Here is an 18,234-nt window from a genome sequence, read left to right on the forward strand (position 1 = left end):
CATAGATAAAAACTGTTTATTAATAAAACTTACATGCACCTAAATCTGATTATTACTCTGTATTTTATCTTTTAAGGTGAAGATGACATAGTTTTATTGATTATGGTTTTTTCAAATATATATATCATTGAATTAATACAATCAAACTTTAATCAAATCGTCGTTGACCATGAAAGTTTTTGTTCTATTGTTAATCACATGTGTTAGATAACAAGACAATATATGTATGTGAGACGACACATTTTATTGCATGTATAGATTAAATAACTAGGAGCGAGGAGATGCTAAACCAACTTAGTCAATGTGGTCCTTGATAGGAATATGGCAAAAAGAATAGATACATAGAATTCAAACTCTCGTGTTCATGACCCATAATGTAGCTAACCTAGACCTAGTGCAATTAGTAAATAGTGAAGTGTAGGTAGTTCATATTAGATAAGGATAATAAATTTATTAAGTTCTTTATCGGAAAGGCAAGTAGCAACCTCCTATCTACCTTTGGTGGTTAATCTGGTTATGCTCAAAAGGAATGAAACAAAATAATACGTAGTAGTATAGTAATAAACAAAGAGGGAGGGGAGAGGTGAAACTAATAATAATAATAATAATAATAATAATAATAATAATAATAATAATAATAATAATAAGGATTTTTTAGAAAATAACACCATAAATTTTCACAAATTTTGCTTATAACACCACATTATCTCAAATTTTTACTATAACACCACCAAAAAACCAAAAAATTTGATTTCACCACCTATTAAAAGATTTTTGGATGGAATCCGTTAGTGGGACCCACCAAGTATACGTGGCACTCATTGATTAGTTAAAAAAAAAAAAACCTCAACACTAATTCAGCTAGCCCACCGCCGCACCACCTATCTCCGGCAACACAACTCCAGCCGAAAACCACCTTTCCCCCACCTTGATCGGCGAAACCGAGCGTTTTCCACCCTGACACTGGAGAAACCGAGCGACCAGCCACCAGCTGTGAGCGCGTTCACCCCTTCTCCCTCCTCGAAAACCAGCCACCAGTCGTGAGCTCGCAGCCGGCGTAACCAGAGAAGAAACAAGAGCAGGGCACGTTATGGTGTTCGCGATTGAGAATTAGAGAGGCTAAATCGATGATATTCACCGGCGAAGAGCGAGATCTTGAACTTTGTAATCTCCTCTTCGAAGCTCAGAATCATAGAAATGGGGGTCGATTTGACCGTTTCAAAGGTGGGGAAATGGGGGTGGTTTTACGCGCGGTGGTGGCGGGGGTAGGTGTAGCAGGTACGCGGTTGGGATATGGTGGTGTGTAGGCGCGGCGGCTGAGGTTGGGATGCCAGCAGTTGCAGTGGTGGTGGTGGGGTCAAGGCTGTCGGTGGTGGGATGGTGGTAAGGTTAGATTTTAGGGCTTTTTTTTTTTTTTTTTTTAAAATTCTTTTTATTTTTTAAAAACCAACGTTGTATTGACATGTGTCCATAACGGGTCCCACTAACGGATTCCATCCAAAAATCCGTTAGTTGGTAGTGAAATCAAATTTTTAGTCTTTTTGTGGTGTAATAATACAAAATTGTGATAATATGGTGTTATAAGCAAAATTTGTGAAAATTTGTAGTGTTATTTTCTAAAAAATCCTAATAATAATATAAAATAACTTTTTAAAAGGATTGTCAAAATATCAACCAATCATTATTGAATTGAAGAGTATTACACTAGTTTTTAGTTGAGGTGTTATACTTCCTTCTAACAGTATAACCAAAATACGTCAGAGGATGCATTGTTATGTATTTGCAAATGCATAATAAATACGGAGTAATAAAATATTGAAAATTACATGAAAGAGAGAAAAAGGAGGAGAGAGATAGGTAAGTGAAACCACTTTTAATTGTACCACTGAAAGCTTATATAATATTATTGGCTATTGCATCCATTATATTTCAATTATATTTCAAATATAAGCCTTTGAAGTTGACACATATATAGTAATTCTCCAATTCTACAGAAGTATAAATATAATTTTGCTTTTACCAAGTACTATTATTATTATTACTAGTTTTGTGCCCGTGCGATGTCCGAGTTTTTTTTTTTTTATTGAATTTTAAGATAAATTTTTTAATCTATATGTCTAATTTTAAAAAAGATCATTAATACAAAAGTAGTTAGTTATTAACGTGCTTTTGTGACGATTTGTTATCTAGTAGGCATATAATGACTAATAATAATGTTGGTGGAAATGTTTGATTTAATTACATTAAAAAATTAAAAAATAGCAAAAATAAAATAAATTAAATAAATGTTCAAAATCCGTTGGGTTGACCCAAACCCAAAACTTTGGGCAAGGGTTGAACATTTCTTGACTCGTAACTTGAAGTGACCCAATTTGAGATGACTCATGACCTGACCCTAATTGACATGTCTACATAATCTATTATGATATTAAAAATAAATTTATATGATAATTTTTTAGAATTATAATCTAATAATTTTTTTGAATAGAATTATAATTCAATTTTTATATTTGAAATATTGGTATTTCATCGATAATAAAATTCTAAACCAACAATTTTATCCTAAAATTCTATCAAAATAGATTTCTAAACTAACTTTTTTTTTTTTAATCTTGTGAAGTCTATTTAGATCTATCCAATGTGGCACGAAACTTGGCAAAAAGTTGGAACGCCAAGTGTCTCTGTTTCGTGACCTGGCTAAAAGTTTAGCTTTATATATTAGTTATATTATTATTATTATTATTATTATTATTTTATATATTTTTTTTTATTTTTTTTTTGTGTTTAGAGATCGAGCCACAAGGGCGGGGTGAAAATTGATCCCAGAACCTTCTAGAATCGGGGAGGGAAGCTCTAACCACTTGAGCTATCTCTCACTCTCTTTTACAAAATACTATAAGAGATAAGTATCCATAACATTGCATATTGCAAGCAGTACTTGTATTATTTTTGGAAAATAAAGAAAATTTAAGACAATTATATAATAAATGTTCTTCTAATTGAAATAAAGGAAGCACAATATACATTTTAGAATATATATAGGCCCTGTTTGGGAGAAAGCTGAAAGCTGAAGCTGATTGATTTAGCTGATTTTGACTAGCTGATTTTATTAACTGGTTTGACTAACTTATTGTATTAACTGATTATATAAAAGTGTGTGGTAAATAGCTGATAGCTTAAAGGTGATGAGTATGTGAAATGACCAATAAGCTAATTGTGGGGTAGGTAATTTAGATAGGATTTTAAATTAAATGAGGTTATAAATGTCATTTCACAATAATTAATGAATAAGCTAATTGAAAAAGCTCCTAAAATGAGCTTTTTCAAGAAGAGCTTATTTAGTGTAATAAGCTCTTTCAATAAGCTTAGTGCCAAACACTTGTATTAGCTTGTTTGACTAGTCAATCAGCTAAAGTTAGTCAAATAAGCTAATATACCCCCAATAAGCTTACTACTAAACATGGCCATAAACCTTCAACCTCAATATCTCATGTTTAGTCGTATATATAATTCTCCGAACTAGTTGAGTATATAGATAACTATCCGTTGACTTTGTTAATAATAAACAATAAAGAAAAGGACATGCTAAGGATTTGTTCTGATTTGCTAAACTGAGTTAAACTAAACTGTACTGAACTGAATTATTTATGAGAAAAGAAAATTAGGAGATGAAATAAATTGAATTGAACTAATTAGAGTTAAATTGAACTGAACTGAAATTAAGTTGAAAAGAACAGGCTCTAAGTGGTCCCTTTTTCTTGTTTGTTGAGGATGGTAAAAAAGATATGGAGTAGCTTGTTATTAAATTTCTTTGTAATTTCTCATGTAAGATGGGCATGTAATATCGTTTCTCATACAATAGGTGAAAAAGGGGAAATAGTCTTGAACGTGTTGTATTGGTGTTTTTTCTCAAGATATTCTAACCTTGCCAGAAATTGACTCATAAAGTCATAATAAATTGTACGCTTTATTTCTTCTTCTTTTTTTTTAATAAACAAAAAACATGGAAAATTATATGGCATAATGTTTACATTAATTTTAGTACCCTTTGAGTGTCAAATTATTATGAAGTTAAGTGCTATGTATTAGGGCTTGTTTAGTTCACCTTATTTTTTCTTATCTAATTTAGAGCCTGTTCTCATTAACTGAAATCAGCTAAATTGAATTGAACTGAACTGAACTGAACTGAATTGAGATGAACTGAACTGAGCTGAACTGAACTGAACTGAACTGAACTGAATATTTTATAAGAGAAGGAAATTAGGAGCTGAGCTGAACTGAACTGAACTGAGCTGAGCTGAACTGAACTGAACTGAATTTCAACGTAAGAGAATAGACCCTTAATCTGGTCTTATTTGATTTGATTTGATCTGGTTTGGTCTGATTTGGTCTAGTCTGGCCTGATCTGATCCGATCTAAATGACAAATTTGACTAAACTTTGACCTTAAATATACGATAATCTATATGGAATAAATATATCAAGTAGGGTCTTGTTAAATTCGTAATAATGTGTATTTTATTAATATGTGATTTTCATATTTTTTTATTATGAAATTTAAGATATTTAGTCATAAAAAATCGGACATAAAACGATAATATGATCTGAACTTATTTTTTCTGATTTATGGATTATTTGAATGCATATTCTTTTGTTTGTAAGGAGTATTTGAAAGTACAAATGAATATGGATTAGTACTTTTAATTTGTTTACACTACTCCATATAATGCATTTTAAATAAAATATCTTTTAAATCGCAAAATAGAATAACAATAGTATATTATGAAATTGAGGATATATTTAATGACATTCTTCTGGTCAGTGAGGCAATGTGGGGATATATTTGAAATTTTGAATCAGCAGGGATATTATAGGCAATACATAATTTGATCGAATCTAAGCAAAGAGCCAAAATAGACTGCACAATTGCACATACCGCATAAAATATCCTACCTCAAATTTATCACATTAATCAACCCCTATAAAATTGGAAGATTGACTAATATGGAGTAAGGACTAATATCTCACCCTTCTTTTTTTTTTTTTTTTTTTTTTTTTTCTGAAACCATACTAATATCTCACCTTAATAAACTTTAGGATGAGATGATCACTCTTGTAGTTTACTGCTCACATAAGCAAGCAACGGTTGCGATTCACATGATTGCTTTGATTACAATTTTTGACCCCACACCAACATAAAAATAGTAAAATCACTAATTTTTATTTTTTCAAAAAAAATATTTTAATTCTGGTTTCTAAAAATTTATTTTTTAGTTTCTCTCTCCTCCTAAAAGTTCAAACTTCACTCTGTCTTTCTCTCTCTACTTCTTCTTCTTCTTCTTCTTCTTCTTCTTCTTCTTGGCTTCCTCTGCAAATCCCTCTTCTCCCTGACTCAAACCCTTATCTTTGTAAGTTCCATTTTTGTTTATTTCATTTAAAGTTTTTCTCTTTTTACTTATTTTGGAAATTCATAGTAGTTATTATTAGGATTTATGAATATTAATGTGTCCCATTTTCTGCTTTTTTCTTAGCTCATTTTATGTAAATTTCATTGCATTTTCCTGGGTTTTTGTTTTACTGTTTGTTTAAAATATGTGAAACATTCAACTGAATTAATTATAATGAAAATGAGACTAGGTTTATTTCTTAATTCAAAAATAGTTCATTATCAATAGTCGTTGAGGGGTTAAATACTTAAATCTATATTATTATTAAAGTAAAGGTTTCTAATTTAATTTTGCGTGTTTTAATAATTCAAAAAATTGAATTATTCAAAATAATGGCTAAATTATAGATAATGGGGTTCAATCTATGGTAAAGTTACAATCTTTGTGTTGAAATTAACTGAAAAATTGAAAATTTCAAAACTTTGGCTAAAATATTGATAATGGGTTGTCTTACATTATTTAATTAAATTGAAAGCAACAATTTTATGCAATATTTTAATGATTTGGAGTTTTTGTGTAGAAATGTATAGGTGGTAGATAGTATATGATGATGAAACTTCAGAATCAGTTTAACGGTGTTGGGATTGAGAGTTTGGAGCAAAGGAGAAGAGATAGTATGGTTGGACCTAGATCAAATGGCACCATTCGGCCCCGGCAATCTTTTTCCAATGGCCGCCGGGAATCGTTTGCGGCTAGCGCCCCGCCGAGTGCTCCCGGCAGCAATTCCGGTTCGGATGTTGGTGCTCTTGACTTTAATAAGGAAGATGTTGAGGTCTTGTTGAATGAGAGGATGAGAACCAAGAACAAGTTCAATTATAAGGTACTTTAGTATTTAAAAAATTGAAGAAATTGGGGTTTATTGATTAGTTTTTCAAATGTTTTGTGTTTTGATTTAGTTTATCTGTGTAATCACTGTATTGCAATTAAGTGTTTGGTTAAGGTTTGAAAAGGGGGAACAGGTATGTGGGGTTCACTCAATTTCAAATTTCCAAAAAAATTGCTAGGATTTATGAGGTTTTCCAATGTTTTAAACTTTATTTAAAAAATTATAATATGAAATTAATTTATGTACCTTAGATTTACAGTTTATGGTTGAGGTAAGAAAAGAAATTACAAGCTTGTAGGGTTCACCCAAATTTAAATTTTCAAATGGATTTGTTGAATTTATTTCTGTGTTTCTTATGGTTATATATCTTACTTGTGTTATGTAATTTTAAGTACTGTAATCTTTTGGCTATGGTAAAAAAAAAAAGGAAACAAGATTGTGGGTTGTTTTTCAGATCTAAATATTTATATGAAATCTGGAATTTATGGGGCTGTGGCAATGTATTTTTGATGATTTTTTTTGTAAAAGGAAATTTCTTCTTTTTTTTGTTTGGTTTTGTTCATCATTCTCGTGTAGTCGTGTTCTTAATGAATTTTATTCTAATATGTTTTTGGCAAAATTGGATTACTTTAGGAGAGGTGTGAACAAATGCTGGATTACATAAAAAGACTCCGGCTTTGTATCAGATGGTTCCAAGAGGTTGAAGGAGGGTATCTCTTAGAGCAAGATAATCTCCGGGAAATGCTGCAATCAGCTGAGATAAAATGCTCAGAGATGGGTATGATTGATAAGATATTGTATTATTTTATTGGGTTTGGTATAGATTTTGGAAGGCGAACAAATTATCTGATAAGAATTGGATGTTTTACCATTTTAGAGATGCTGATGCAAAACAAGGAGGAAGAATTGAATGCAATTATCATGGAGTTGAGAAAGAACTACAATTTGTTGCAGGATAAATGTGCAAAAGAGGAATCAGATAAGATGGTGAGCCCAAAATCAAATTAGCAGATGTCAAATATCATTGCTTTTCTTTGTGATTGTATTAAACTTGATCACCATGATTAGGCATTGATGGATGACTTGTCAAGGGATAAAGAGGCTAGGATTGCTGCAGAAAGGTTGCAAACATGTTTGTCCGAAGACCTTGAAAAACTTCGTCAAGAACAGCAAACTTCCAATCAAAAGGTAAGCTGACAAATGGGTGATTCATTGTGCTGCTATTTCTTTTTTGGGACAGTCAACTGAATCAAGATGGTTGCTTTTCTGCGCCTGTGTGTTATGTGCAGATAGCTTCACTTAACGACATGTACAAGAGATTACAGGATTACAATACTAGTTTGCAGCAGTATAATAGCAAGCTTCAAACAGAACTTTCTACAGCCAATGAGACCTTGAAACGTGTTGAGAGTGAGAAAGCTGCTGTAGCTGAAAACCTCAGCACATTGAGGGGACAGTATAGCTCATTACAGGAGCAGTTGACTTCATCCAAGGTGAATCAGGATACATTTTTCTGCGACTTATTCATTTACAAGATCAGATAACATTGTGATCTGTCCATATCTAAGTTATAGAAATTATGGTATCATAATCTACCAGACTTCTGTCATTGACCTAATTTCAATTGAAGTTCTGGCTTACATCATATTGGTCCCTATATCCCTTTGATATAGCAATGTCCCCATAATTTTGTCTCTTCGGAGGCAAGAATAATGCCTGAATGCTGCTTTCTTTTGCACGCAAAACTCTTAAACTGAAGATGACATTCTCATTATATAGTTGAAACTTTATCTATAGGATTTCAATATTGAGCTGGGAGACTGTTATGTTTTGCTCACTTATATTAAAGATACACCTTTGGTTGTCTCATTTGGACTTGCATCGATCATGTTAATAGGCATATCAAGAAGAGGCTGTCAAGCAAAAAGAGGCTTTAATTAATGAGGTGGGATGTCTAAGAACAGAGCTACAACAGGTTAGAGATGATCGTGATCGCCAATTATCACAAGTACAGACTTTGACAGATGAACTAAGCAAGTACAAAGACTTCACTGGCAGATCTGTTTCCGAGTTGGATTGCCTCACAGAAAAATCGAATGAATTAGAGGTCTATCACGCTAACACTTTGGCAGTTTGGCCACTTGTGAAATGCATCCCCCTCTCTGAGTTCTCACACTTTTATACTAATGTTTCCTAGCAGGCCAAGTGTTCGACGCAGAGTGACCTAGTCAGAACCTTACAAGATCAGTTAGCAGCTGCGCACAAAAAACTGCAGGTGATTAATCGCTCTTTTTCTCTTCATTCAGTTTCACTGTAATCTGCTCTTGATGATACAGTTGAATGATATGGCACTACTCTTGATAAAACCAGTGGATGATATGCACTGCTCACAGTAATCTGAGTATCTGACTTAACGTTATCATTTACATTTTGTCTATGTACTCTATCCTTACTCCCTATGGAAAATTTCTGTATTCTCCCCTGTATAAATTATGCTCTTTTGAGAGGGTACAGGAGGTCAAAATTATTTTTATTGAATGTATATTTTTTTGTGGCTTCAGATGAGTGATCTGTCTGCAACGGAGACTAGAAAGCAATACGAAGAGCAAAACATGATTATTTGTGACTTGCGGAATCGATTGGAGGATGCAGAGGTGAAACTTGTCGAGGGAGAGAAATTGCGTAAAAAGTTGCACAATACTATATTGGTACATCCCATTTCATGAACAATTTTGCTGCCATTGTCAAAATGCAGGATCATTTATATCATTTTTGTTTGCAGGAACTCAAGGGGAACATTCGTGTTTTTTGCCGAGTAAGGCCTTTATTACCTGTTGAAGGTTCTAATACTGATACCAAAGTCATTGGTTTCCCCACAGCTACGGAAGCCTTGGGACGGGGAGTTGACTTGTTGCAAAATGGTATATTGAAGAATTATCTACAAAGTGTTCTTTTATGGTCAAATTATTTTTCTTTGGTATCTAGACAAGATCCTGAATCATTTGTGCTTCTTCTTTTACTTTTGTACGTAGGGCAAAAGCATTCCTTCATGTTTGACAAGGTATTTGTCCCTGATGCTTCTCAACAAGATGTATTTGTGGAGATCTCACAGCTTGTTCAGAGTGCACTTGATGGCTATAAGGTGAATATATTGAAATTTTCTTATACCTATGATATTTTGGATATTCAATGTCTTCCTTCACTAAGATAAAATGTTCTTGGTACTTCTTTTGTCCTTAAATATTATAAATTGGTGGTCTTTATTAAGGAATTGAATTGAAATTCCACCACTATCGTTTCACGGATTTTTATATCTCCACTACGCCAATCTTGTTTCTCTTTAGAATCCTTAGTTGTGTCATTAGTCATTACCACTTACCAGTAGTATCAATAAGTTCAATGTATAACTTATGGATACTGAAAAGTGGCTTTATTTTTGGATGGTTCAATGGCATTATGGCATTGTAGCCTATTATTTAGAAAGAGGATAATTCTGATTGATTACATAATGATTTACAGTTGTCCTTGCTCCTATTTTGATGTTAACAAAATCTTTTTTCTGGAATCCTTGTACCATGCACTATGGCTTCTCTCATGTTACTTCAATTTGCGATTTTGGAAATTTGTTAAATTATACTGAACTATATACTTATGAATTCCTTTATTACTTCCAATTTCAGGTATGCATTTTTGCCTACGGTCAAACCGGCTCAGGCAAAACATTTACCATGATGGGTAATCCTGGAAACCCAGATAGAAAGGGATTGATTCCTCGATCATTAGAGCAGATATTTGAGACAAGACAGTCACTGAAAGCGCAAGGCTGGAAATATGATTTGCAGGTGAATAATGAATCTCTCTGATACATCTATGCTTGACATCATTATTTTTTTTTCACAAAGGAGGCATAAAGGTGAAGTATTGTCATTTGTGGATCACCAAGATGTACTCCTTACTTTACTCTTCTGATTGTAGGTGTCCATGTTGGAAATCTATAATGAGACAATCCGTGATTTGTTGTCTCCACATAAATCAAACTCATTTGATAATGGTACTCCCGGAAAACAATACACTATCAAACATGATGCAAATGGCAACACACATGTCTCTGATCTTACCCTAGTTGATGTTCGAAGCTCTAAAGAGGTCGCATATTTGTTGGATAAGGCTGCCCAAAGCAGGTAACTATCTTATTTTATGCTAAAACAGCGCATAATTATTTTACCATAAGTATTTTCTTTCTCCTCTTTCACAATGCTTTACTGCAATTAAGAATGGAAGAAGTTAAAAATAAAAGTGCTACGAAAGTGAAGAGTACAAAGTTTTCATCTTACCTACCCTAAAAAAACAAAAATGTCAAATGCTTTTTATGAAGTTTCACTCATTATTGTGGAGAATTTTTTATGTTTTTGAGCTAAGGATCACATAATTACTATATTGTATGTGGTTTCTTGCAGGTCAGTGGGCAAGACGCTGATGAATGAACAATCATCACGTAGTCATTTTGTTTTCACGTTACGTATATCTGGTGTCAATGAGGTATTTAAAATTTGACAATAGCCTAAATTTTATCATATTGTTGTAGTGTGTAGCAGATTTACTGATTATGCACTTAATTTCCTTAAGAGCACTGAGCAACAAGTACAAGGTGTACTTAACTTAATTGACCTTGCTGGAAGTGAGCGCCTCTCGAAGAGTGGGTCCACTGGAGATCGACTGAAGGAAACTCAGGTATTGCAGTACTTTCTAATCTGGAATGTGAAGTTATGGATTTTCCTTTGGTTTGGACTTAAAACATTATGGTTTTATTCTGTATTTATCAGGCCATCAATAAAAGCTTATCCTCTCTAAGCGATGTCATATTCGCTTTGGCGAAAAGGGAGGATCATGTGCCATTTAGAAACTCCAAACTGACTTATCTCCTACAGGTATGTGTTCTGTATCTTTTGTCACATAAAACATAGGTAGTGTTATATACCGATACATATATTATTTGTTGAATTGAATGCCAAAATGTGACAAGGAATGTTAAAGGTAGTTAGGATGCAAATATGTTGCTTACGTTTAAAATTCTGTACGAATAAGGCATTCAGTAATGATTATGATGATTGAATATTTTGGTCTAATACGAAGTATAAATTCAATGAATAGTGTTTTGATTATCAATTGCTCAATTGTGGAATAGCCTTGCCTTGGTGGGGACTCGAAGACCTTGATGTTTGTGAACATCTCTCCTGAAAACTCCTCGTTGGGAGAGTCATTGTGTTCGCTCCGATTTGCAGCCCGAGTTAATGCTTGTGAGATTGGAATTCCCCGGCGACAAACCAATATGCGGTCCTCAGATAATCGTCTGAGCTATGGTTAATCTTCTGATCAAGATCAGCTTTGTTCCTGTGATACAGCAGGTTGTGCATTTTGTATTTTTCGTTGCTAATCTTCACCCTCTGAAGCGTAAAATAAAGACTAGAAGAGCAGGGAAGAACAAGGAAAGAAACATCGATCGATAATTCTAACGTAGGTGAGAAATGATTTTGTATAGTAGTTAGTATAAATGGAAATGTTGAATATGTAATTTCTGATATCGGGGCTTCATTTTAAACGTTACACTGAGGCTGATGTTTATTTTTTCTCCTCATGTGTATTTATAATTTTAATACTTATGTGAATCTGTTCATGTATTTTTACTCGAACCACGGATAAATATATCAGTGATCTCTATCTTGCTTAGTACTCGTATCTTTGTTCTGTTTAATTCTCGGAAATTACTTGTACAATAACAGAACGAAGAAGAATGGAAGAAAATTATCTGCAGAGTTGAGTTACGCAAATCTATCCATCACTTCTTGCAGGATGACTGTTGTGTCGTCGTAACAAGATTGTGTTCGAGCAAGGTCCTTCAGTTTTATAGCTTCTTGAATCTGCCAACATATTGATGATTCATAAATCAGTATCTCTTAGAAAAAATTGACAGTTGAGGTATGAATCTGTTTGGTTGGATAAGTACCTTTTCGAAATTGTTGAAGAGTCGATTTGCAAGATCTGTGAGAGGCTGTTTATCATCGACGGGTGCAGCAGAGATGACCTTGTCGAAATCATAGTACATGAAGGTGCCCTTAAGACGGAGGTACTTTCGGACGTAATTCAAGGTATCTTGGCCTATTAGATCTCCCAAAGCCATGAGATCAAAGGCATATTTTCCAAGCCTGTATGCACTTCCTTTGGTTCCTATGTTAGCCATGTAGAGTCCCGTTTTCAGAAATGATCTTGTTCCTGTTTCCTCATTGTATATTTCTGCAATAATGCACAGCCAAGTTGGTTTTAATAAAACCCGAAAAGTAAGCCTATAAATTCTTTTGTGTAAAGAGAAGACGGGACACAACTATCACATTGTCACAACCCCTTTCATATCACATTGTCATAACCCCTTACGCTCGTAGAGATGATGACATGATTTCATATGAAAGTAATATTAAAATTAATTTAGTCCGTTCTATCATATGATCATCAACAAGTGTCATTTTGGAAAATCCACCCCCAAATCACTAATGCTACAAAACATACGACAACTTTTACCAGACATCTTAAAATAGTATATGACTACTAATTCTTGATAGAAAGAGAGGAAATCGAAAAAGTTTTGAATCTCTGAACCTAGAAAAATATATTTAGCTACATTTACTTGGACATTGCACATAAAATTCAAGCAGCAATGCAGCATTGGAATTCTTGCATGGAATTGGCTTAAATTGACCCCTTTATTTTTTCTGTCACCATCCTATATTCATATACAGCTTGAACTCATGAAATATGATTCTTAGTTGAATAGTTTGAATTACTTAGTCTATTTGACGTCAATTTTTAATTAAACCAAATAATCAACTAGTCATATTTTTTAATATTTTGATTAGGTACCAACTAGTCGTTGTCTAAGAAGATCATGATTCTGCTTCTTAAACAAATGCTTAGTTCTTAAAAAACATTATCTTGGATTATGTCTTAGCTAAATTTATTATGTACATAGCTTATATGAGGCTAAGTAAGTCATAGCCAATCATAGAAATTTGATAAAATATATAATCCAATCTCCAGTGTCTTTATTTTAAAATTTCTCACAACACAGTCAGAATACTCCCACACGTCCCTAAATATACACAATATAGAAACAGAACAATCTTAAAGACCGCCAATACTTACTGTTTTCGGCTGGACGTAATCCAGGAAGAGGGTAAGGGTAATCGAGCCACAACTTATTTTCCTCCTCAGCCAAAGAAGCATTATTAGTACCAAGTTGTGAAAGAAGAGCAATAGAAGCAATGCTAATAACAGACCTTCTTGAAGTATTTTGATGAGAATCCTCTAATTTTTTGGCATGGCAAATTATGTTACATGATTTTTTAGTAGGTGCCCTTAAAATGTAGGGAACCTTAGGAATTGCTGCTGGTAAACTTTCTGTAACACCATATAAGTTTCCCAATTGAGCCATGAGGTTGAGGATTTTTGAGTTGTGTATGAAGATTAGATGAAGTGGATGTAATCATCTTTGGACATTAGTTTTTTACAAGTTTGTGAAGTTTTGGATGAGTTATTGTGTATTATTGACCACCCAAATTGATATACTTATTGAGGGTAGTTTAGTAAATTAAGTTTCAATATTACAAATTTTACATTTTTTTTTTGAAGAATTGTCATTTTGCTTATTTTAAGCTCTTTAATACTACAAAATGTGTTGTGATTTCATGTTTTATCTTTGTAATCCGTATTTTTTTTAGCACAAGGAAAAAAGTTATATTTTTGGAAGGTATGGCAATTGTAATTAAAATACTCGTATTATTTTATACTAATTGCTATAAATTTAGAGCTAATTGTGATGTGTTTGGAATTTAAGAGAAATTCAGCAAGCTTATAAGCTTTACCATGTATAAAGGGGAAAATGTATAGGATGTACAACAAGAGTCTGTTCATTTCAGCTTAATTTCAGTTCAGTTCAGTTCAGCTCACCACCAATCAGTTCAGTTCAACTCCTAATTTCCTTCTCTCATAAAATATTCATTTTATTTCAGCTCAGTTCAGTTCAGTTCAGATCCAATCAGTTCAGTAAATGTGAACATGCTCTAAGTATAATGACGAGAATGATGACTAATAAATTGGAACAAAATTGATGACTAATCAAATTGGAGCTAAACTCATCTTAATTCCCAATTATCAAATTATACCTAATATATTAAAATCGTATTATCTGATAACCTAATTTAACATTTGACAAAAGTATTCATCAATTAAAATGTGGTAAATTATTGTATCATTTCATAAGTCAAACTATCACCATCTCATCTAAAGTCTTCTTATGACGCTACATCTTAAACGCTTACACGTAAAGGCATTGCTCATTAACAGCTTGTTGCATTGAGATATTGTCATCAAGATTAATCATAAAAATAGTTAATTAAATTATTAATTAATTGATCATGAAAAGTAGCCTTATATTTTAAATACCCTTTTTCTAGTGCTGACAACTGAAACCTAAAAACACAAAATCACTCACAAAATTAAAGCTTAAAGTAAACAAATGGAAGCAAACATAATAGATTTATTTATTAATTTAGGATACTTCCCATTCGTTTGGTCATTTGGAAAATGGATTAGTGATGTAAAACACTAATTATGTCAGTGGAGAAAAAATAATGGTCACATCAAATTTCCAAATTTAGAGATTACTCATGCATTAACTACTTAGATGATGTATTTGACAAATGATTAGAGTTTGATAACCCGAAAAAAGTTCTTAAATATGAAAAAGCCATAATGAATGAGTTTAATTTTACACAATAATTTGGTACACTTTAGGTAAATGTCATTGTAGCCTTTGTAGGTTAATAATACTTGCATATGATCATTAAGCATGTTAAATTTGGTTGGGTCCAAAATTGTAGATTCCTAATTTAATCCAGCTTCGACGATTAGAGATTAATTATCTACACTTTAAAATTAAAAAAAAAACTCCGATATTTTGGATTCGAAAGATGAATCAATACATCAAAAAAATGTGGTATGATGAATGTATATATTTAAGCTTGTACGAGCTAACCCTGAAGAGTTGTTAAACAGGGTTGCAGCTTTATCAAGCCTAGTCTAGTTTGTGCATGTCTATTGATATTCTCCCTCTATCAAATGTTCCATACTTGACACATAGATATCGTAATTTAAATTGACAGTGTGACGATTGAATGTAAACGGAGATTTTATTATATGTGCAAAATTTCAACAAATTAAAAAAAAAAATTATTTTACACTACTAAAATTCAGTCAAATTGCGACCGCTTCAAACGGTCGCAGAAAATAGCAAAAACAGTCGCAAAACATAATTGCGACCGTCAACGATCGTAACATGACGGTCGTTATTCTCTTGGTCGCAAAAAAACAAAATTACGACCGTTTGACGGTCGCAGATTATTTGCGACCGTTTTTACTATTTTCAACGACCGTTAAGAAAACGGTCGCAAATAATAATAATTGCGACCGCTTTATGAAACGGTCGCAAATCTTGAAATTAGCGACCGTCATAAGCGGTCGCTAAAAGTTTTAAATAAAACAAAAAAAAAGGAAAACAAACCCACCACCCACTCACCCTTGACCCAAATCCACCGAAACTAGATCCCACCTACCCAAGCCACCACCATTGCCCACCCTAAACAACCACTATCCGCCGCCCTCTACCCACCACCACCTTCGCCCACCTTCAACCATCAATACCCACCACCACCCACCCACCCTTAACCCAAAAAAACATAAATTTATAAAAAAAAAATCAACCTAGAAATTGAACCAACAAAAACATCCAATTAAACCAACAAAAACAACCCATATAATTTCGAACAAATTTACAAAAATCAAACAAAAAATCGAAAAAAAAACAACATAAATTAATCAAAACAATTTAACCCACAAATAAAATGCACAAAAATTAAATAAAAATCAGGAAAAAATACGAACACAAATCAAACCCACAAACACTAAGCAAAATTTGAACAAAAATTCAACTAAAAAACCCACAAAAATTCGAACAATCACACAATTTCGACAAAAATCGAACCACTATTTGAGCAAAATCAACAAAAATTCGAACCAAAACTCAAACAAAAACACACAAAAATCGAACCAAAACTCAAACAAAAACACAAACAAATATCGGGAAAAAATTGAACAGTCATGGAAATTAGAAAACAAAATAAAACAACAAAAATTGAGAATAAACAAAAATATAATAAAAATTCAGAGAAGAAATACATACCTTTCACAAAACTTCTTCCTCTTTAGGTTTATATGGTCAAATTCGACCGGTAAAACTCCAGATCTGGAATTTTTATGGTCGAATTTGACCATTAATACCAAACTTTGACGAAAATACAACACCACAGTTCATTAGTTGACAGAAATCCTAAGAAAAAGATAAAATGAAGAAGAAACAAAGATGGAGGAAGGTGAGGAAAGAGAACGAGAAGAGGAAAGAGTACAGGAGGAAATTTAGAGAAAGAGAATTAGAGAGAGGAACGTGAGAAGGAAAGAGAGGAGATACGAAAATGAAGGAGTAGCGGCTGTGAAAATATTAGGGTTAGGGTGAGTTTCCATCTCTTTTATACCCTATTTTAAAAATTAAAAAAAATATATAATTACGACCGCTAAAACGGTCGCAAAATTAGAAATCTGCGACCGTTTTAGAGGCGGTCGCAGATTCTGACATTTACGAACGTCTCTTTGACGGTCGCAGATTATGAAATTTACGAACCGCAGATTATGACACACTACTACTAGAAATCAGCCAAATACCGATGGCCAAAATTCATTGGTAAAAGTATAAAAAACCATCGGTATTCAATTTACCGATGGCTGCCATCGGTATTTGGCCCTCGGATGACAATTTATCGGTAAAAACGAAAATACCGATGGAAAAGCCATCGGTAAACCGGATACCGATAGTTTTACCGATGGCCAAAAACCATCGGATTTTTTTTAAAATACCGATAGCTTAAGCCATCGGGATATTTTACCAATGGCAAAAACCCATCGGTATTTTCGTTTTACCGATGGGAAAAACCATCGGTATTATTTAAAAAAAAAATTAAAAAAAAATAATACACCCCCAAACCACCCACTGCCCATACCCCTACCCCTACCCCTACCATACGTCCCAAATTGCCCACACCACCACCCAAAACCATTTACCGCCACCTCAAACACCAACCGACAATCACGACCACCCTCCGCCCTGGTAAAACATGCAAATCAACCCAGAAAACAAAAAACAACTAAACTCAAGAAAATAACCAAAATTAAACAATTAAATGAAAAACAACAAAAAAATCAAGAATAATAACCAAAATCAAACCACATAATGCAAATCAAGAAAAATAGCCAAAATTAACCCACATACCAAAAACCAAACCAACTAAAAAAGCAAAATCAACCCACAAAATCAAAGTATTAAACCTACTAAATAACTCAAACAACCCACAAAATCAAATAAAAAAAAATATAAATCAACACAAAATCAAACAAAAACGAACATACCTTTAATTTTATGGCCAAAATTCATCTACTTAAGGTTTAAATGGTCATATTCGGCCATAAAAACTCCAGATCTGGAGTTTTTGTAGACGAATTTGACCAAAAAGACCATAATGTCGCCGAATTCGCACAAAATTCATCTACAATGACCCTTAAAATCCACGAAGACCATGAGAAAAATAAATCGGAGGTGAGAAAATAGGACGAAATCGAGAAAGAGAAGAGAAGAGAAAGATAAAGAAGAAGACAGGAGAGAGAGGAGTAGGTGTGTGAGGGAGGAGGCGTATGAGAGAGAAGAGGAGAGGAGAGAAGATAGAGGAAAGAAGAAAGAGGCGTAGGAGAGAGAAATAGAGAAGAAAGAGAAAAGGGGAAAGGGGAGCGCCCGGATTAGGGTTACTCT

General features: G+C 33.3%; 2 protein-coding genes across 3 annotated transcripts; one reads left to right on the forward strand and one right to left on the reverse strand.

Annotated features, from left to right (window-relative positions):
• Positions 1 to 5,252: 5,252 nt before the first annotated feature.
• On the forward strand, positions 5,253 to 12,002 carry LOC110723725 (kinesin-like protein KIN-14N). 2 transcript variants are annotated; one of them, XM_021903094.1, is made up of 17 exons: positions 5,253 to 5,407; positions 5,967 to 6,266; positions 6,906 to 7,050; positions 7,150 to 7,259; positions 7,341 to 7,460; positions 7,562 to 7,765; positions 8,170 to 8,379; positions 8,470 to 8,547; positions 8,834 to 8,980; positions 9,055 to 9,193; positions 9,305 to 9,414; positions 9,953 to 10,114; positions 10,248 to 10,453; positions 10,730 to 10,811; positions 10,899 to 11,003; positions 11,096 to 11,200; positions 11,458 to 12,002. In XM_021903094.1, exons 2-17 carry the CDS (start codon positions 5,991 to 5,993, stop codon positions 11,635 to 11,637), a joined length of 2,379 nt encoding a protein of 792 aa, XP_021758786.1. In that variant the 5' UTR covers positions 5,253 to 5,407; positions 5,967 to 5,990; the 3' UTR covers positions 11,638 to 12,002. The 2 variants fall into 2 exon arrangements, with proteins under 2 accessions (XP_021758786.1, XP_021758787.1); XM_021903095.1 differs by having other exon boundaries at positions 8,473 to 8,547.
• Positions 11,949 to 13,852, reverse strand: LOC110723727 (photosynthetic NDH subunit of lumenal location 3, chloroplastic-like). Its single transcript, XM_021903096.1, has 3 exons — positions 13,467 to 13,852; positions 12,277 to 12,563; positions 11,949 to 12,190 (listed from the first exon to the last, which is right to left on the reverse strand). Exons 1-3 carry the CDS (start codon positions 13,753 to 13,755, stop codon positions 12,092 to 12,094), a joined length of 675 nt encoding a protein of 224 aa, XP_021758788.1. The 5' UTR covers positions 13,756 to 13,852; the 3' UTR covers positions 11,949 to 12,091.
• Positions 13,853 to 18,234: the final 4,382 nt, after the last annotated feature.

This window comes from Chenopodium quinoa, unplaced genomic scaffold (genome assembly GCF_001683475.1).
Source record: "Chenopodium quinoa cultivar QQ74 unplaced genomic scaffold, ASM168347v1, whole genome shotgun sequence".
Classification (NCBI taxonomy): Eukaryota; Viridiplantae; Streptophyta; class Magnoliopsida; order Caryophyllales; family Amaranthaceae; genus Chenopodium; species Chenopodium quinoa.